The 20,433-nt window shown below is 34.5% G+C and overlaps 1 protein-coding gene across 2 annotated transcripts in view; it reads left to right on the forward strand.

Annotated features, from left to right (window-relative positions):
- Positions 1 to 11,659, forward strand: part of LOC111143281 (synaptonemal complex protein 1) — a 144,537-nt gene extending 132,878 nt beyond the window's left edge. Inside the window, exons 28-31 of one of the 2 annotated variants that reach the window (XM_022496911.1) lie at positions 207 to 386; positions 4,577 to 4,720; positions 11,225 to 11,314; positions 11,436 to 11,659. In XM_022496911.1, the coding sequence (XP_022352619.1) occupies positions 207 to 386; positions 4,577 to 4,720; positions 11,225 to 11,314; positions 11,436 to 11,573 (552 nt within the window). In that variant the 3' untranslated portion in view covers positions 11,574 to 11,659. The remainder of the gene's footprint in view (positions 1 to 206; positions 387 to 4,576; positions 4,721 to 11,224; positions 11,315 to 11,435) is intronic. The other variant, XM_022496912.1, reaches the window with a different exon arrangement.
- Positions 11,660 to 20,433: the final 8,774 nt, after the last annotated feature.

The raw sequence follows: 20,433 nt of genomic DNA on the forward strand, positions 1-20,433 counted from the left end.
TAGCAGCTCTGTGAAGACAGGCAGATAGCATTTTCATCTTCAATGGGAAAATAAAGTGACAAAATAAGGATAATTTATTCAAAGTTATCCAATTAATAGTAAATTTGAGGATAAATTCTACTTTATTCCAGTGTTATTTCTACTAATTGCTGCACTTTAAAATGACATGTAGTGATGATTTTATTCCCTTTTGTTGTTCAATATAGAAAATACAGACACCTTTACTGGAAACACCTGAAACTCATTATTGGAAATTTGATTCTAAAACTGCTCCTTCACAGAATATATCTCGAAACTTCACATCAGCTGACCATGGCAAATCCAAAGATAAAAGAGACTGTTTGTGGACATCTGCCAAAAGTACTTTATCTACACCATTACCAAAGGTTGGTTGCTAAAATTTCCCAGAAGGTCATAATTTTTTTAGTTAAAAAAGAAGTTTCTGGTATCATATATATCTAGTATCACACATTGAAATAAAAAACAAATTCAATTTTTGTGATACCAGCATGAAATTGTTGTTTTTCTAAAATATCATTATCTACAACTTAAAGATATTTGGGGCAGATTCCATAATTTTCTGTCATTCACCAGATGGCATTCCCTGATGTGGGTGATGTGATTCTGACTTAACATTTTTCAGTATCACCCCAGTTATTTCCTTTTGCTGTATACTTTTACATCATCTTGTTGCCAGTCTTTTACTTAGCAGTCAGCCCTCAATGTGTCAGGTGCCAACAGCAATATGGCTCAGTTACTATCTTTCACATGTTCACTTAATCCATGGGGAATTCATTCAACCTTTCCATGCTAAATAGCAGTACAGAATGCTACATTTCTGACCCCAACTCCTACCATCCATCTCTCTCTAATTTCTTTTTACTCTAAACTATCCAGTCAGACACAAAGACATAAAATCTCTTCCTAAGTTTATATCTAGCAAGAGAATGAGATGCCATTCCTTCTTGAAGGCACTCCTATTTTTTGTTAGACTACTGTTAAGAGTTGTCTGCTCACCTGGCTTAGAAATTGAAAGAAAAAATATTTCGAAAAAAAAAAAAATTTCGACCTTTCTCTATGCTGAAATTTTATGCCTTCCCCTTCCAGTTTCCTTAAAATAACTGGGAAGAAGGGAGGTGTTTGGTGATTGTAGGGCCAGTTTAACCACTTTTTAATAAGCCCTAGAGAAGGATCTGGCTTTAATCATAGGTTGCTTTCTTTAGAATATGGGTTACTAGCATTTTTTTCCGCAGCTTTGTGCCCCAGTTGACAATTCCAGAGCAAAAGGAAGAGTCTCTCTCACATCCTGCTACATATGCAATATTATCCACACCATGGAAGTTACGAAAATTAGTAAACTACATAGCTTAGAGAGGTTTTTACATAAAATTATTTTGTTGTATTTATATTATTCAGAGTGTGAAGTGATCTTCATATAGAATGAACTTATTTAAAAAAAACTTTATATTGAAATATATGCAAGAAAAATGCACAGATATTAATTATGCAACTTGATGATTCTTTACACACTAAACATAACTTTATAACCAGCACTCAGATTAAAGCACAGAATCTTACTATCACCTCTGAAGATTTTCCTGCCCCCTTTTAAGTCACTGGCTTCTCCTCCAAGGCCATATACTGTCCCAACTCCAATATTAGCTGTACCTGTTTTTGTATTTTCTCTTTTCCCTGTTTTTGCATTTTTCATAAATAGAATAATTTTTATTTTGACTTTTTTCACTTAATATTATGTTTGTGGGACTCATCCATATTGTTGCTTAAAGTTTTAGATTTTCTGTTTATATTTCTATATGGTATTCCATTGCGTGATACACCACAGTTTATTTATCTATTGTATTATTAGTTGACTTTTGGGTGGTTTCCAGACTGTGCTTTCATGCATAGTCTTGCTATAAAAATTCTGGTATTTGACCTGTATGCATTTTGGTCGGGTATGTCTTTGGGAATGAAATTGCTGGGTTATAGGGTTATGTATACTGTGTTCCATCTTAATAGATACTGACTGAGGTTTTGTTTTGTTTTGTTTTGTTTTGTTTTTTTACTATGATACAAAACATGTGGGGATCCCCCCGACCATACCAGTTCTCTGATTCTTCAGACGCCAATTAGTTGTCTTACAACTTGATTAAATTCTGACACTACCTGGAGTTAATGTAGACCCCACAGGTTAAGGGCTCACTCCCACAAGACTGCTTTCATTTCAGACACTAGTTACAATCCTGGTTTGCCCCTTGTACTACTGAACAACTGGTTCTAAATTGGGGGTGCTCATAACCTCCCTCCTCATGTTTGCTAATTTGCTAGAATGATTCTTAGAACTCAGGAGATTCTTTTGCTTACTATTACCAGTTTATTATAAAGGGTACAACTCAAGAATAGCCAGATGGAAAAGATGAATAGGACAAAGTGTGAGGGAAGGGGTACAGAACTTCCATGCCTTCTTCAAGAGTGCCGCACTTCCAGTACCTCTGTGTGTTTGCCAACATGGAAACTCTCAGAACCCCATCAGTTAGGGGTTTTTATGGAGGTTTCATTACCTAGCATGACTGATTACATCATTGGTCATTGATGTTTAACTCAATCTCCATCCCCTCTCCTCTCCCAGGATCCTGGTTAAAGGGTGTAGCTGATTTACAAACTTCTAATCAAGCCTTGGTTTTTCTGGTTACTAGCCACCATCCTCAAGTTATCTAGAAGCCCCTTCCTGTCAGTTATTTCATTAGTGTTAACTTTAGTCCAGTTGAAAGGAGCTTATTTTGAATAATGAAAGACTCCTATCACATTACTGGGGGACAAAGACTGAATATTGTATCAAAAGATGCTCTGATCACCCCTATCACTCAGGAAATTACATGGGTTTTAAAAGTTCTGTGTCAGGAACTAGGGACAAAGACTAAATATATATTTCTTATTGTATCACACTGCCAATCATGTTTTTCAAAAAAATCATTACATAAATTTATATCCTAACTGGCAGTGAATGAGAAGTCTAGTTGCTCCACATCCTTGCCACTACATGGTATTTTATAGCTTTTTGATTTTAGCCATTCTCATAGGTGTGGTGACCTTACTTTTTTTAGAAAGAACATCTTTTTTTACCATAATTTTAGATTTATAGAAAAGTTGCAAAGTTAGTACATAGAATTCCTTTATGTCTATCACTTGGTTTTCTACATTGTTAACATCTTACATTACCATGTACATTTGTCAAAACTAGGAAACATACATTGGTACATTACTGTTAAGTTTAGATTTTATTTTATTTTGCCCTTATGGATGTCTCATTTCCTACATGTTTGTTTGAAGTTTCCTTTTTTTAAATTAATTATCTTTATTAACATATAATGTATTATTTGCCTCAGGGATACAGGTTTGTGAATTGTCAGGCTTACACACTTCACAGCACTCACCATAGCACATACCCTCCCCAATGTCCATAACCCAACCACCGTCTCCACACACACCCCTCCCCTCAGCAACCCTCAGTTTGTTTTGTGAGATTGAGAGTTTCTTTTGGTTTTTCTCCCTCCCGATCTCATCTTGTTTCATTAGTCTGTCATTTGCCCTGTCATTTGCCCAGCTCCATTGCTTCATAGAGCTGCAAAGTTAAAATGCTTGCTTATAATTGTTTTGACAAATGCTATGCTGTACTTCACAAGAAGGAGAAAGTTTTTGTAATAATGAGCTCTAAGTCAGGTTAAATACAATCAGCCTTGTAAGTGAGGTCTTTCAGAGACAAGTTAAAATGACAACTTTTGGGGAATAAAGCTTTGGAAGAGCTCTCAGTTCTGTTCTGTGCTATCTAATGGCTCTCAGACTAGATAAAGAGTGTGGGATATTATTTTTTTAAGGGTAACATAGAGGGCGGGGGTTGGGATGAAGAAAAGTTAAAAACCACAAAGCTTGCTGTTGTTACAGACGTTCGGCCATTAAAAAAAGATAAGCACTACAGTTTGTGGCAAGCTTTTGGTTAATTTCCGGAGTTCTCAAAAAGCTGACTTTGACCATTTTACAGTATTTTTATTGCTTTATGGAAGAGCAGATTTTTGGAATACCTTGCTTTGCCATTTTTGCTGATGTCACTGACTTAACTTTTTAAAGATACTTTAAAAAATTATAAAACTTGACTAATGTGAATTACTTTATGAACAAAATATAAGCATACCTATTTTCTCATAAATCAGTAAGGATTTCTGTAGAAAGAGCAAAGCTCATTCAGTTCTTTGGTCTTAATTATTGGTAGAAAAATTAAAGTCCCTCTTTCCTTAAGATTGTTGACTGCTGATGCTAGAGAGTATCTCTCTCCCCACTCTCTCCTGCCATTATTTTCTTCAGTAAGTTGAAGGGAAGGGGGAAAAAAAGTCTACTGTTATAAATTGTTTGAAGAAATTAGAAGTTTTTGTATCAAAAATATCTGAATGAAATTCTTATAAAAATTTCTATATACATCCCACTGATAATGGAGAGTTACTGATTACTAAAGATTCAACTTGAGTTACCAACAGTATAGGGTTTTTTGATAAGATAATATGTTGTTTTCCTTTTTGGATAGGCATATACTGTGAAGACACCAACGAAACTAAAAATTCAGCAAGGCAAAAGCAAGAATGTACCCACAGAAGAAAGTAATAAAAAGAGAAAAATGGTCTTTGAGTTTGATATCAATTCGGATAGCTCAGAAACGACTGATCTCTTGGTAAAAATACTACAAATCAGTATTTGTTGTTTACATTATCATTTTTACACATTTTTGATGTATATGTATAATATATACACATAGTATCTACTATTGCAATACTAAAATATGGAACTCCATAACACAGAACCCTATGCTTTTGCCACATTTTGGAGAAACAGGGTTTAAATAATTTAACTTCAGAAAACATGGCATTTTCAAGTACTTGATGTAACGTAGTTGGCACATGAGATGATTAACCTATCTTGTTTTCCAGCAGATTGTTATAAAGGAGTTTTTTACCACATACTCTTCTTTTCTTTTCTCTTTTCTTTCTTTTTCTTTTCTTTTTCTTTCCTTCTTTTTAGAGAAAGGTTAGGTGAATCTTGCTATGGCCAAATTTTAGGGCCCCTCTTGATTTTGCATATTATACCTGTTCCTAATTTTATACCACTTACTGGTTGAAATCTGTATCAAGGTATTAGTTGACAAGTATAGCATTTTTATCATTCTTAAAGAGTTAATGTATTACAGAGGAGTTGTTTAAAGAAGATATTACCCCTAGCAGTTTGTATTACTAGTTATTCCCTCCTGTGAGTGTATCCACACCTACCAGTATTTCGTCATAATATTTATTGAGAATAAATTTAGATCACTTAATTTAAAAGGAAACCTCATCACACAAAATGAAGCAATATACCAAAGATTCTTAATTACAAAATTCCAGTTAAAGGTGCTAGTTTGTTTCATTATTGCCACTTTTAACTTTTGAGATCCTTCAAGCTTTTGAAGCTGCTTTGGAACCCTCTATTTTCATTTGTTCTGGAATAATGAGTAGTTGAAGTCTTAAAACCCTAATTATTGAAGTTAACTTATAGAATCCTTAAGTGCCTCTTTGTTTTATAGGTAATGATTAACATTTTAATGATAAAAACTGTGAACCAAGCACCATTGCAAAGATTATATAGGCATTTCTTAGAATAATCCCATATTAGAAGTATATACAGTGCTGTTATTTTCATTTTACAGATGAGAAAACTGAGTCATATAGGTACCTTGCCCAAGATTACATAGCTAGTAATGCAGGTAGCCAAAATTTGAACACAGTTAGTTTAGCTCCATAGCCTATGTAAGTTGTTATACATAATAACTGCCAGCTCAAACTGAAGCCCAGATACATAAAAATGTAAGGAGAATTAGTAGAAAGACTATGAGATCTGGAATTAGACAATCAGGGTTGGAATCCATACTGTTTTTCTAGCTGTGTGACTTTAAGCTAGTTTCTTAACTGAGATTCAGAATGATTCATGATTTCATTTTTAAAAGGAGCATCACAGCTTTGTAACACAATAGGCATACTACAGTATTCTAGAAGTATGTACAGTTATTTATACTTGCCTAAAAATACATTTCATAGTCCAGTTTATTTGATTATAATTATCACTCGAAGTTACTGTTTTGTAATTTTCTTATTGTTGCATTTAAATTTTGGTGAACACTCAAATAATTATAAAAAGTTAGATTTAAAAATGGATTATCTGGAGTGAACTGACAGAAGGTGGTGGAGTAGGAAATACCACAAGTTTTTCTACCTAGACAGCAATTGTACTTACAGAAACTGTCTGAAGTAACTATTTTGGAATACTGTAGACTGTTTGAATGCTTGCAACTTTCAGGATTGAAACTTGGTAAATTATAGTTAATTTTGGTCAGTTTCATCCTTAAGAATGGTAGTGGCTACCTATCATCCAATCCATTGTCCTATGGCAGACAACAGTGCTCATATCTTGCTGTAGCCAAGGTGAGCAATAAGGACTTTTTCTCTGAATATCAAGATTGAGTGTTCTGTTATCATTGCTGCTTCTCATCACTGTGCAGGCACAGAAACTGGTGGCCATTCAATTCTCCCTGGCTGGAGCTGTCTTACAGAGGATTTAAATGAACTGTAACTTGTTTTCTTTTTATTTTTTTTCACTTTTATTCTTTGGAGGATCTGACATTAAAAAAAATTAGGACATCAAGAGCAGTCACATTTCTGGAGTATTTAAAACCACTGCACATGCCCATGGAAAGACAGGCTCAAAAAAAAAAAAAAATGTGAAAAGATCCCAAATTTTTACCCAGGCTAATCCCTGGCACAGAAACTTGTACAGCATAAAGCAAGACAAAACTAACTCACTATAGCAAACCTTGGGGAAAGGGAAGAATCTGATTTGCAGACATATTCAGTTATAAGATTCACATATTTAAGTTTCTTTTTTAAAAATTTTATTTATTCATTATAGAGAGAGAGAGGGAGGAAAGAATGGGTGGGGGGATGGGGTTAGGGAGGAGGCAGAGGAAGAGGGAGAAACAGACTCCCTGCTGAGCACGGAGCCTGATGTGGGGCTCCATCCCAGGGCCCTGAGATCATGACCTGAATCAAAATCAAGAGTCAGATGCCTAACTGACTGAACCACCTAGGTGCCCTGAAATTAACACACTTTTTAATCAGCCAGTGGATCAAAGAAGAAATCACAAGGGAAGTTAAGACTTAGATATGAATAAAAATGAAAATACAGTATACCAAAACTTGTGTTACAGCAAAAATTCAGAGGGAAATGTATAGCTCCAAATTCCTATATTAAAAAAGAAAGATCTCAAATCAATAACTTTACACTTTATGGAACTAGAAAAAGAAGAGCAAACCAAACCCAAAACTAGCAGGAGGAAGGAAAAAATGAAGATTCAAGGGGAGATAAACAAATTAGAGAATAGAAAAAAATAGAGAAAATCAACAAAACCAAAATTTATGTATTTTTTCAAATAGAAATCTTTTCAGATTAAAAAAATTGACAAATCTTTAGCTAGACTAACAAGATATAAATAGAATCAGAAATGAAAAGTGGGTTTATTATTACTAATTAGAGATAAAAAAATACTGTGAATATATGCTAACAATTCTATACCTTAGAAGAAATGAACAAATGGGTAAAACCACTGAAATGCACAAATTAAACTGATCCAAGAAGAAATAGAAAACCTCAACTGGCCTATCTATAGTCAGTAAAGAATTTGACTTAGTAATCAAAAACCTCTCAACAAAGAAAAGTCCTGGACCAGATGACTTCCTTGATAGATTATATCCCCAAATGTTTGATACGATCTTCTCAGACTTCAGAAAATTGGAGAGAACTTTTTTTTTTTATTTTATTTTTCAGTGTTCCAAGATTCACTGTTTATGTACCACACCCAGTGCTCCATGCAATACGTGCCCTCCTCAATCCCCACCACCAGACTCACCCATCCCCCCATCCTCCTCCCCTTCAAAACCCTCTGTGTTTCTCAGAGTCCACAGTCTCTCATGGTTTGTCTCTCCCTCAGATTTCCCCCAATTCACTTTTCCTTTCCTTCTCCTAATGTCTTCCATGTTATTCCTTATGCTCCACAAGTAAGTGAAACCAAATGATAATTGACTCTATGCTTGACTTATTTCACTCAGCATAATCTCCTTCAGTCCCACTCATGTTGATACAAAGTTGGGTATTTATCCTTTCTGATGGAGGCACTCTTGATAACTCATTATATGAGGCCAGTACTACCTTGATATCAAAGTAAGATAAAGACATTACTAGAAAAGAAAGTTAAAGGCCATTATCCCTTATGAATGTCTGTGTAAAAATCCTCAAATTCTTAGCAAGTCAAATTTCACATCATATTAAAAGTTGTATTCACCAGGCACTTGGGTGGTTCAGTGGGTTAAAGCCTCTGCCTTCGGCTCAGGTCATGATCCCAGAGTCCTGGGATCGAGGCCAACATCGCATGGGGCTCTCTGCTCAGCAGGGAGACAGCTTCGCCTCTCTCTGTCTTTGCCTGCTTCTCTGCCTACTTGTGACCTCTGTCTGTCAAATAAATAAATAAGATCTTAAAAAAAAAAAAGTTATATTTACCATGACCAAGTGGGATTTATCCAAGAAATGCCAGAATGGTTCAATATAAGAAAATCAGTGTAGTATATCACCATTAATAGAATGAAGGGGGGAAAATCCCATATGATCATCTCAATTAGTACAGAAAAGGCATTTGACAAAATCCAACATTTTTTTCATGATAGAAACTCTTATAAAGGTAGGAATAGAGGAACAATTCCTCTGCATGATAAAAAATACTTACGAAAACTTGGAGCTAACATTCTACTCAATTGAAAACTTATCCCTTAAATTAAGAATGAGATGGGGTGGGGGGCACCTGGGTGGCTCAGTCATTTAGCATCTGCCTTCAGCTCAGGTCTTGCTGTGTCTCTCTCTGAAAAATAAATAAAATTAAAAAAAAAAACAAATACAAGACAAGGATGTCCACTTTTACCACTGCTAGTCAACATTGTACTGGAAGTTCTAGCCAGAACTATCAGGCTATTAGACAAAAACAAAGGGAGATGGAGAGAAAAAGCAGGCATACAAATGAGAATGAGGTAAAACTCTTTGCTTATGCCATAATCCTATCCATTGAAAATCACAAAGACTCCACAAGAAGGCTACTAGAGCTAAAAATGAATTCAGCAATGTGGAAGGGTATAAAAACACATGACATCGGTTATATTTTTATATACCAACAATGATTAATCAAAAAGATAATTAAAGAAAATTAAGAAAATTATCCATATCCATTATCATCTAAACAAATTGAATATTTAGGAACAAACATAACCAAGAAAGTGAAATACTGAAATACAATGAAAACTATAAAACATTGCTGAAGGAAATTAAAGAAGACCTAAAGAGTTAGAAAAAAAAATTGTGTTTATGGGTGTGAAGCCTTAAACCTGTGAAGATGTCCTATACGCTGGCTATTTGAACAAAAAAATGTCAGTACTACTGAAAGCAATCCACAAATTCAGTGCAATCTCAATCAAAATTCCAACAGCTTTTTGGCAGAAATGGAAAATCTGATACTCAAATTCATATAGAATTGCAAGGGTCCTAAATAGCTAAAATAATTTTGAAAAAGAAGGATAATGCTGGAGGACTCACAGTTCTCAGCCTTGAAACTTTCTACAAAGCTAGTAATTTAAACAGATTCGTAGTAGGATAAGGGCAGATCTATAGATCAATGGAATAAAGGAGCCCAGAAATAAATTCTCACAAATAGCCAATTAATTTTTGGCAAGAGTGCCAAGACCACTCAGTGGGGGAAAGGACTTTTTTTTTTCCCAGCTAATGGTGTTAGAACTGGATATTGGAAATCCACATGCAAAAGAATGAAGTTGGACTTTTTATACCACATATAAAAATTGATTCAAAATGGATCAAAAACCAAAACTTAAGGTCTAGAGCTATGAAACAGAAGAAAATATTGGGGACATTTTCATGACTTCGAATTTAGCAAGGGCCTCATGAGTAAGACACCAAAAGTACAGGCAAGAAAAGAGAAAACTGATGAATTTGACTTCAAAATTAAGAATTTTTGTGCTTTAAAGGACACTACTAAGAAAGAGAAAAGACAAGCTCAAGAATGGCAGAAAATATTTCCAAATCATATATCTGAAAAGGGATAAATGGAATATATAAAGAACTCCCATAACTCAACAATAAAAACCATATAACCTGATAAAAAATGGGCAAAGGACTTGAATACACATTTATCCAAAGAGGATATACAAATGGCCAACAAGCACATGAAAAGATGAATGTTGCAGATAAAACTCTCTGTAAATCTGTTTGAATATTTTTATTCATGAAGCCTCTGTAAATGTGACATTAGTGAATAGGACAAGATACTGTGAACTGATTGCTCACCAGACTAATGAATCTGTATAGTATATTCATTAAGAGAGTGGATTTCTAGAGCCAGCCTATCTGGATTTGAATCCCGGCTCCACCTCTTAACTAGTTGTGTAATCTTAGGCAAAGTACTTAACATTTCTGTGTCTCAGTTCTTCACCTTTAAAATGGGGATAATAATAGTATACTTACTTTATAAAATTATTGTGAGGATTAAAATTAATTAAAATAGGCAAAGTGCTTAAAACAGCTCCTAACATAAATTACTAAATTAGTGTTAGCTATTATTATTTGGGGGAATTACAATACTCATAAGTTGATAGTTGATAACATTATAATTTTTATAGGATTATACATGCTTATTATAAGGCCAAAGTGTGAGTTTGAGTAAGTAGGCTGGGGGGAAGTGGAAGGAAAAGTAGTAGTATAAAGACTCTGAAACTGAAGTAGAAATCAGTAGAGAAGTACTGTTTATATACATGTTGTATTTCATATAATACAATATAGTTATTAGTATTTCATATAATGCAGTATTGTTAATAGAATCTAAATCTCTATCCTTGTTTGGAAGATTATTTTGTCATTACCTTCAGTTTATCTTCTTTTTTCTCTCCTCTTTCTCTTGTCTCTCTTCTTTCACCTCCTTTCTTTCTCCCTTCCCCCATTTCCCTTCCTTGTGTTTCTCCTCCTCTCTGTGATATATGGACAAAATTTTAGTATTAGTAATGACAGACCCCAGATTATATTTTTTGTATTTTTCTTTAAGAGCATGGTTTCAGAGGAAGAGACATTGAAAAAATTATACAAGAATAATAATCCAACAACTTCTCATCTTTGTGTCAGAACACCAAAAAAGGTAGTGTGTTGTTTTTAAGGTAGTTTTTAATTTTTCCTTCGGAAATCAAATTTCAAAAGCTGGACTTTATCTTTTTAAATTAAACGTATTTTGATTTGATTTAATTTGATTTTGTATTCAGACCCCTTCATCTCTAACAACCCCTGGATCTACGCTGAAGTTTGGAGCTACAAGGAAAATGCGGGAAGATCGTTGGGCTGTAATTGCTAAAATGGATAGGAAAAAAAAACTAAAGGATGCAGAGAAGTTATTTGTTTAATCTCAGAAAATCAGTGTGATTAAGGAGCCTAATAGCATGAGATTTATAATTAATTTAAAGATGTTTTATTTTCTGAAGAGCCAAACATTTTCTGACATTGAGACTTTTTTGTATTTACATAATTTGTTTTTTATGATTTTTATGTTTTGGCCTAAATTACCACATTACCTGAAACCTTGTAATTCTATTCAGATAATAAGATGATTATATTTTGTTTTTGTTTTTCTTGTATTCATAAAAATTGTTTTAATTTTTCAAATTTGTGAAGTTATCTATTGAATGCTAGGAACACATTGAGATGTACTCTTTATTCTTTATTATTAAAATATTTGGATGCAAATAAATGCTTTTCATTGATTCTGTGAGGTCATCTGAACAGCTGATCATAATGTTATTTTTTAAATCTTAAGGTCATTATGGTGAGGTTTCACAGTTCTGAAGCAGTTTTATCTGTTTATAAAATTGACAAGTGCCCTTCAGTTGTAGGAAAAAAAGGCTATACCAGTATGGCTTCCTAACATTATTTATTCAACACTCATTAATTTAAACAAGTATTTATTGAGTGCCTTCTATGAGTCAAATACAGTTCTAGATACTGGAGATATGACAATGAACAGAACAGAAAATAAACCCTCTGTTCTTCTAGAGCTTATATTTTAGTGAGGGAAATAGACAATAAATAAATGAACCTGGACATGGTTTTGGGACTTCCAGCTTCTGATATCTTAACTGAAAATTTATGAGTCTCCTGAGCAAGTATTTTTTAGAGTATTATTAGACTTGATAGTGTGATATTTCATATTTAAAGCTATATATTTTCAAACATTTTAAAATAAACAAGACTAATGTATTAGTTGAGGTAATGCTAGCTTCTCTGGCTAATCATTCATCAACTTCTCAATTCTCTAAAGTCCAACATAAATGTTCCTATTTAGTAAGCAACATTCCTCCAGGCAGTGATTCAGGAAACCTGGCTCCTTCCAGCTTTTAGTTCTGATTCGCTCAACAACTGGCTTCCAAGGTTGCTGCAAAAGGGGAAGCACCAAAAAGATTTGCTGACATATTTCCTGAAATAAGGATGAGGTGAAGGAAAGACAAGGAGCAAAGTTGGATCTTGAAGTTCTGTTTTGAGCTATGTAATATTTTTTTGTGGGGGAGGTGCTGTGTAATAGCTGAGATATCTTAGATATCTAAGTGGAGCAGTTGGTAGGTCATTGAACAAATGAATCTGGAATTCTCCAGAAGGGTCATTATTTAGTAGTCATTGACATATACATGTCATTTAAAGCATGGGACTGAATGCACTCTCTTTATGACAGTGAATGTATAGTTAATAGAAAAAAAATTGAGCCTTGGGAAACTGGAGCATTTAAAAGTCAAGCAATAGAGGAGTTGCTGCAAAGATTAAGGACAGGGAAGTGAAGTGTAATTACAGATTCAAGAAGGGAGTATCCCCTGTGTCAAATCCTTCTGGGTGTCAATACCTGAAAGCATAAATCATTGGATTGGGATTATCTGTATGATATACAATCTCTACTTTCAATGACTTGATGTCCAGTAACAAATATAAATGTGAATGTGCTCCTTCTTTTCACTACATCTGTATCTTTTGTGTAAATACCTAGTAGTGTGATTGCTGAATCATAGTGTAGTTTTATTTTTAACTTTTTGAGGAATCTTTAAACTGTTTTCCAGAGTGGCTCTACCAGCTTGCATTGCCACCAACAGTGTAAGAGGTTTCCCTCTCTCCACATCCTTGCCAACATTGTTGTGTTCTGCCTTCTTAATTTTTGCTATTCTAACTGTGTAAAGTGGTATCTCATTGTGGTTTTAATTTGAATTTCCCTGATGGCTAGTGATGTTGAACATCTTTTCATGTGCCTGTTAGCCATTTGTATGTCTTCTTTGGAGAAGTGTCTGTTCATGTCTTCTGCCCATTTTTTGACTGGATTATTTGTTTTTCGGGGGCTGGGTTTGAGAAGTTCTTTATAGATCTTGGATACCAGCCCTTTATCTGTACTGTCACTTGCAAATATCTTTTCCCATTCTGTGGGTTGTCTCTTGGTTTTGTTGACTGTTTGCTTGGCTGTGCAGAAGCTTTTTATCTTGATGAAGTCCCAAAAGTTCATTTTGCTTTTGTTTTCTTTGCCTTTGGAGATGTGTCTTTAAAGAAGTTGCTGGAGCCAGTGTTGAAGAGGTTATTGTCTATGTTCTCCTCTAGGTTTTTTTTTTAAGGTTTTTAAATTTATTTAACAGAGATCACAAGTAGGCAAAAAGGCAGGCAGAGAGAGAGAGAAGGGGGCAAGCAAGCTTCCTGATGAGTGGAGATCCTGATGCGTGGCTCAATTCCAGTACCCTGAGATCATGACCTGAGCCAAAGGCAGAGCTTAACTCCCTGAGCCACCCAGGCACCCCTCCTCTAGGTTTTTGATGGATTCCTATCTGACATTGAGGTTTTTCATCCATTTTGAGTTTATCTTTGTGTATGGTGTAAGAGAATGGTCTAGTTTCATTCTTCTGTATGTAGCTGTCCAATTTTCCAGCACCATTTTTTAAAGAGACCCCCTTGCAGCAATATCCACCATAGCCAAACTGTGGAAGGAGCCGAGATGCCCTTCAATAGATGAATGGATAAAGAAGATGTGGTACATATATACAAGGGAATATTACTCAGCGATCAGAAAGGATGAATATCCACCATTTGCATTAACATGGATGAAACTGGAAGGGGTTATGCTAAGTGAAATAAGTCAAGCAGAGAAAGACAATTATCATATGGTTTCATTCATATGTGGAACATAAGGAATTGCACAGAAGATGATAGGAGAAGGGAGGGAAAACTGAAGGGGGGAATCACTGACAGAGACAAATCATGAGAGACTATGGACTCTGGAAAACAAACAGGGTTTCAGAGGGGAGAAGTATAGGGGGATGGGATAGCTGGGTGAGGGGTATTAAGGAGGGCACGTGTTGTGATGAGCACTAGGTGTTCTATGCAACTAACGAATCGTTGAACACTACATCAAAAACTAATGATGTTTATATGGTGGCTAACTGAACATGATAAAAGAAATATAAATGTGTAAACAAATGAATCACTTATAATGTAAGTAATTCAATAGTATGTAAATGTAAGATACAGAGACATGAAAGATAATTTCATGTCTTGGCTTCTGAGAAGGTCTTCTAGAATAGGTGAATTTTGGACATAAACAAGAATACTATAGAGGTGCCTGGGGGGGTTCAGTCAGTTGGGCAACTGACTCTTGATTTCTGCTCAGGTCATGATCTCAGGGTTGTGAGAGTGAGCCCTGCCTCAGGCTCTGTCCTGAGTGGAGCCTGCTTAAGATTTTCTCTCTCCTTCTACCCTTCCCCACCCCACTCACATGCTCACTACCTTAAAAAAAAAAAAAAAAAGATGTTATAGGTATATTAGAAGGACAAGAGAAAATTAAGCCAGAATAAATAGCAGTCTTTAGAAAGCTCAATAAAGGTAAATTGGAACAAGGTAAAGATATTGTACCTATTGAAATAGTCCAGGTGGGAGATGGGAAGATTTCTTAGACTAAAAATTTAAGTTCCAGACTTTTAGATTATGTTTTATACCTAGCCTAAGAAAAATATCTATGATTTTGTCACTTTAACAGTAATAAAATATCTCTCACTCATGTAAATGTAAATTCATGATGTCAAAGAGCAACTTGCTCTGGTTGATATAAAGGTTAGAAATAAATTATTTATAACTCAGGCAGCCTGAATTCAGTATAATTAATAGTCTGCAGGCTAGAGAAGTACATCCAGAACTTTAATCAATAGAAGGTCATCTCTGAGTTAGAAACAGGAAATAACAAACAGGAGACAGATAAGACTTAACATTATTTAAGTTATGAAATCGTAGAGTTTAGAGCTGGAGGGAAATGAAAAGATTTAATTTCAACAGATCAGTAATTTGAGGCCTATGAAAGTAATCAAAATTAAAAGGAAAAGATAGTTTTGAAAAATGACTTGATTTCTAATGCATGTATATAATTTACATCAGTACATAAATATAATCATATAAAATCTCAATGCCCTCTTTTTATCCCCCTTTTGTTTATCCTCACTCTCTTTCTTCCCCTTTCTACACACATTAGGGACCCTTCTGCCAAATCTCCTCCTCCTGGGGTGGGAAAAAGTTTTCCTATTTTTCTTAATCATAGATGTAGATAATTATTTAATTAAGTATTTTTTACATATGCATATATGCACACAGGATTCTTTGGTCATAGTTTACGAAAATGGGATGATATATATACTTTTCAAAGTCTTTAAAATTTACTTAGTATCTCATGAAAATCTATGACATATGGTATGCTTCCAATTCATTATTTTAAGTGGCTGTAGTGATATTTCATGGATATGTCATAATTCAGCAACTTATTAAACTGTAGTAGAGACTTTTATGATCACATATACCTAGTTGTTTTCCTCTCTTCTTCTGGGCATGTGAAAAGATTAGATTTCCATTCCCATCTTGGTGAGCCTGTATGATAAGTCCCAGCCAATAAGTTTAGGGAGAACTGTTGTACATTAATTACTCTTGTGCTAGAGTATTTGATAAGTAGTGTGAGACCTTCTGTCACACTCTTCGTCCTGCTGCAGCAATTTGTGATTTATAGATGATGAAACTCCTGTCATTCTATGTCTGTGAATGAAAATTACACAGAATAAAATTGCCCCATCATGGTCAGGTAGTATGAATAAGAAATAAGACTTTGTAGTGTTAAGCCCCTAAGAGTTTGGGGCTGTCTATGATTGTTGGCATAACCTACTCTATCTTAACTGGTATGTAAATTCTCCTTGTTTCCAGCTTTCTGCACTATGAACAATGCTAATGTTACTGATTTTATTTCTGTAAATTATTAATTTTGGAATCGATGGGCCTATAGCTATGTATATTAAAAATTTTAATTGATGTTGTCTAGGAATTATAGTAAAGTTATGTAGTCACCCATGTGGAAATATATATTAAATGTATAAATCATTATATAATTAAAAGTTGAAAATACAGTCTATGACAAAAATGTATTCTACAATGTAAACATTATTCTCTTATTAAAGTGCTAACCAAGAGATATAAACTGTAATACAAATTGTTTAATTCTAATAGTTTCCAAATTATTTTTAATTTTAATTAATTTTTAAATTTATTTATTTGACAGAGAACACAAGCAGGGGAGCAGCAGAGGGAGAGGGAGAAGAAGGCTCTTTGCTGAGCAGGGAGCCTGATATGGGGCTCGATCCCACGACCCTGGGATCATGACCTGAGCTGAAGGCAGACACTTAACTGACTGAACCACCCGGGTGCCTTTATTTTTTAATTTTTAAAAAGTATTGCTGTGTTACTTGCTTGATGTGGCTTTTTTTTTTTTTTTTTTAGATTTTAATTATTTGTCAGAGAGAGAGAACACAGGCAGGCAGAGGCAGAGGGAGAAGCAGGCTTCCTGCAGAGCAAGGAGCCTGATGTGGAACTCAATCCCAGGATGCCAGGACCATGACCCAAGCTGAGGCAGCTGCTTAACCAACTGAGCCACCCAGGCGTCCCTCGATGTGGCTATTGAAAGAAGCCTCTCCCTGATTTACGATTCATCAAATGTATGTTCTTCCTAATGACTTTCCAAGTAAATTTATAGTCATTAAATGACCTAGTCTCAGTAAGTAGAGAATCTCTCTTTTCACCAACATTAACAACTATTACATTAAAAAATTTCTAGTCCTTATAATATCTGACTTTTGCATATTCTGTTTATCAGCTAAATTACAAATACAGTTTATTAGATTATCATGTTTACTGAAGTCAAAACTAATACTTCAAGCCAGACTGCCATGTTGTATGTGTCAGTTTAAAGTATGTGTTTTTATTTTTGTTTTTTGGGCCAACTGAATTTGGAATCCCCGCATTGCTGCTCAGTTCATGGTCTGAATAATAACCTCTGTGTGGCTGAACTTTTTTAGGTCTATAAAATGATGATACTTAAAACTAGAGAAAATGAGTTAATAGACATTTTGAAAGGTGTCTAGCATAAAGCAAGTGTTAATCATGGTTAGCTCTCATTTTCAGTAATCAGACAAGTCTTATGTATGCCCAAGACAGGAGGACTTTCAGTGGGTTTTAAAGGATTTGACTCACCATATGAAGGTGAAAATTCAAGAGGGACACTGGGAAAGGAGGACCTGTACTCTAGAAGTTCCCTAGCTCCAAATTGGAGGCACTTTCCTGTATTGGGAGTACCTGAAATATCAGTAAAACTCATATTGCTAGACTGGTGCCTGCAGTAGCCCTTATTTCCACACACCTGCTTCTCCCAGGTTCTTTGGAAAACTTACAGTTAACTTGGCAGCCACAGTTCCCAAAAATGGACACACGAGAGGCTAACCCCAGGCAGCTTTGTCCAGTAATAGTGGCCACTGTCTATGAAAGGCCAGATTGGCATGGAGCACTGGTCTGCTGTTGTTAGCTCTACTGACTGAGGAAGTCTGCTTTGCTGAGGTCTGCATCTGCTTTAGAGGACTCAGGAGATGGTGTTTGGTGCATGGGAGCTAAGGCAGGTTACCAGCAGGACAGCAGGTAGATGGGCCTAAGGATGACCCCCTAGCAGTACTCATCTATAGTGCCTAGGATCCAAAAACAAGGTGTGAGTGTGGTATGGTCAGCCCCTCCATATATGGTGTGGCAGGGGGAAGATGGTGATGGAGATTTTTGTCTAATGAACTTGTATCCCAAACCTTGATAGATTCACTTATTCCATTAGCATTTTTATAGATTCCCTAGGATTTTCTATGTGGATCTGTAGCTAAAGACATTTTTACTTCTTCCTATCTATATTCTTTTTCTTTTTATTGCCTTACTGCACCAGCTGGTAACTCCAGTACAGTGTTGTACAGATATAATGAGAGTGGACATCCTTGCCTTTTCCCCAATTATTGAATATTAAGTATGATGTTAGATATATTTTATCAGATTGAAGGAATTCATTCTACTGCTAATCTGTCAAAAATTGTGTCATGAATGAATGTTGGATTTTCTTGGGCTTTTTCTGTGTATTTTAAAAAAGATTATTTATTTGAGAGAGAGAAAATGCAAGCATGAGCAGGGAGGAGGAGCAGAGGGAGAGGGAGAAGCAGACTCTGCACTGAGCAGGGAGCCCAATGTGAGGCTTGATCTCAGGATCTCGAGATCATGACCTGAGCTAAAGGCAGATGCTTAACAAACTGAGCCACCCATGCACCACTTTTTCTGTACATTTTGACATGATCATATGGTATATTATTTTTAGTTTGTTAATATATTGAATTACACTGATTTCTGAATGTTAAACCAACTCTGAATTTCTGAAATAAACCTCCCTTGGTCATGACTTATTATTCTTTTTATATATTCTTGAATTCAGTTTGCTAAAATTTTTCTGAAGAATGGTCTCTATTGTTCTTTTTTTGTAACATTTTTGTCTGGTTTGCTATCAAGGTAATGTTGGTCTTATAACATGAGTTGAGAAGAATTCCCTCGTTGTAAATTTTGGAAAGAGTCTATATCAAATCAGTATTATTTCTTTTTAAATGTTTGATAGAATTCACCAGTGAAAAAATCTGGAAATGGAAATTTCTTTGAAGTAATATATTTAATTTGAAATTTTATTTGATAAGTATGTATCTTTTTAGAGTTACTATTTCTTCCTGAGGCAATTTTGGTAATTTCTATCTTTCATCAAATGCATCTTTTTTTTTTTCCCTTAAGTGGTTGAATGTATTGGCAATAGAGTTGTTCATAATATTCTCCCATTATCATCTTATGTCTGTAAGATTTGTAGTGAAGTCTCTTTTTAAATCTTTTTTATCTGATTTTGGTGACTTGTGTCTTTTTTTTTCTCTTGACTGGTCTACTTAGATGTTTATGGATCTTATTGATCTTTTCAGAAAAAAAAATTGGTTTTATTGGTTTTCCTATAGATTTTTATGTTTCTGTTTCTTTGATTTTATTCTCATCTTAATTTTTTTCCTTTATTTTGCTTACTTTGGGCTTGCTTTGCTTTACTTCCAAGATGGAAGCTTAAATACTTGATTTTTGACCAGTCTTCTTTTAATATGTACACTATAAGTTTTTCTCTAAGCACTATATTAGCTGCATCCTACAGATTTTGATATGTTGTGTTTTTATTTCAATTCAGTTTTAAATATTTTCTAATTTACTTTGTGATTTTTTTTTGCTTTGAACCATTGAATATTGGAAGTATGTTGTTTAACTTCCAAATATGTGGGAATTTTCCAAATATATTTTGTTGATATTAGTTTAATTTCACTTTGGTCAGAACATATAATCAGTATCATTATAATTTTTTAAAATTTTTTGACACTTGTTTTATGGCCCAGGATATAGTCTCTCTTAGTGAATGTCCCATATACACGCAGGTGCATAAAGAATGTACTGCTCTTGGTGAATGGAATGTTCTATTTATATCAATTAGGACAAGTTGGTTTATACGATTGTTCAAATTTTCTATATCCTTTCTGATATTTTGTGTAGTTATTTCAATTCCTGAGAGTAAATTGTTGAAATTTTCAACTATAATTGTAGATTATTTGTCCTTTTCAATTCTATCTGTTTTTGTTTCATATATTTTGAAGTTTGTTTTTAGTTACATACACATTTAGGATTGCTTTTCTGTTCTTGATGAATTTGGCCCTTTATTATATTGGTTATATGGCATATTCTTTGTTCTGCAGTTTATTTTGAGATTCATATAGCGTTTAACTTTTAATTAATGTCTGCATAGTGTTTCTTTTTTTTCTGTCCTTTTCTTTTTTTAAAATTTAAATTCAATTA

Source organism: Enhydra lutris, unplaced genomic scaffold (genome assembly GCF_002288905.1).
Source record: "Enhydra lutris kenyoni isolate GAN:26980312 unplaced genomic scaffold, ASM228890v2 scaffoldscaffold9, whole genome shotgun sequence".
In the NCBI taxonomy this organism is placed as follows: Eukaryota; Metazoa; Chordata; class Mammalia; order Carnivora; family Mustelidae; genus Enhydra; species Enhydra lutris.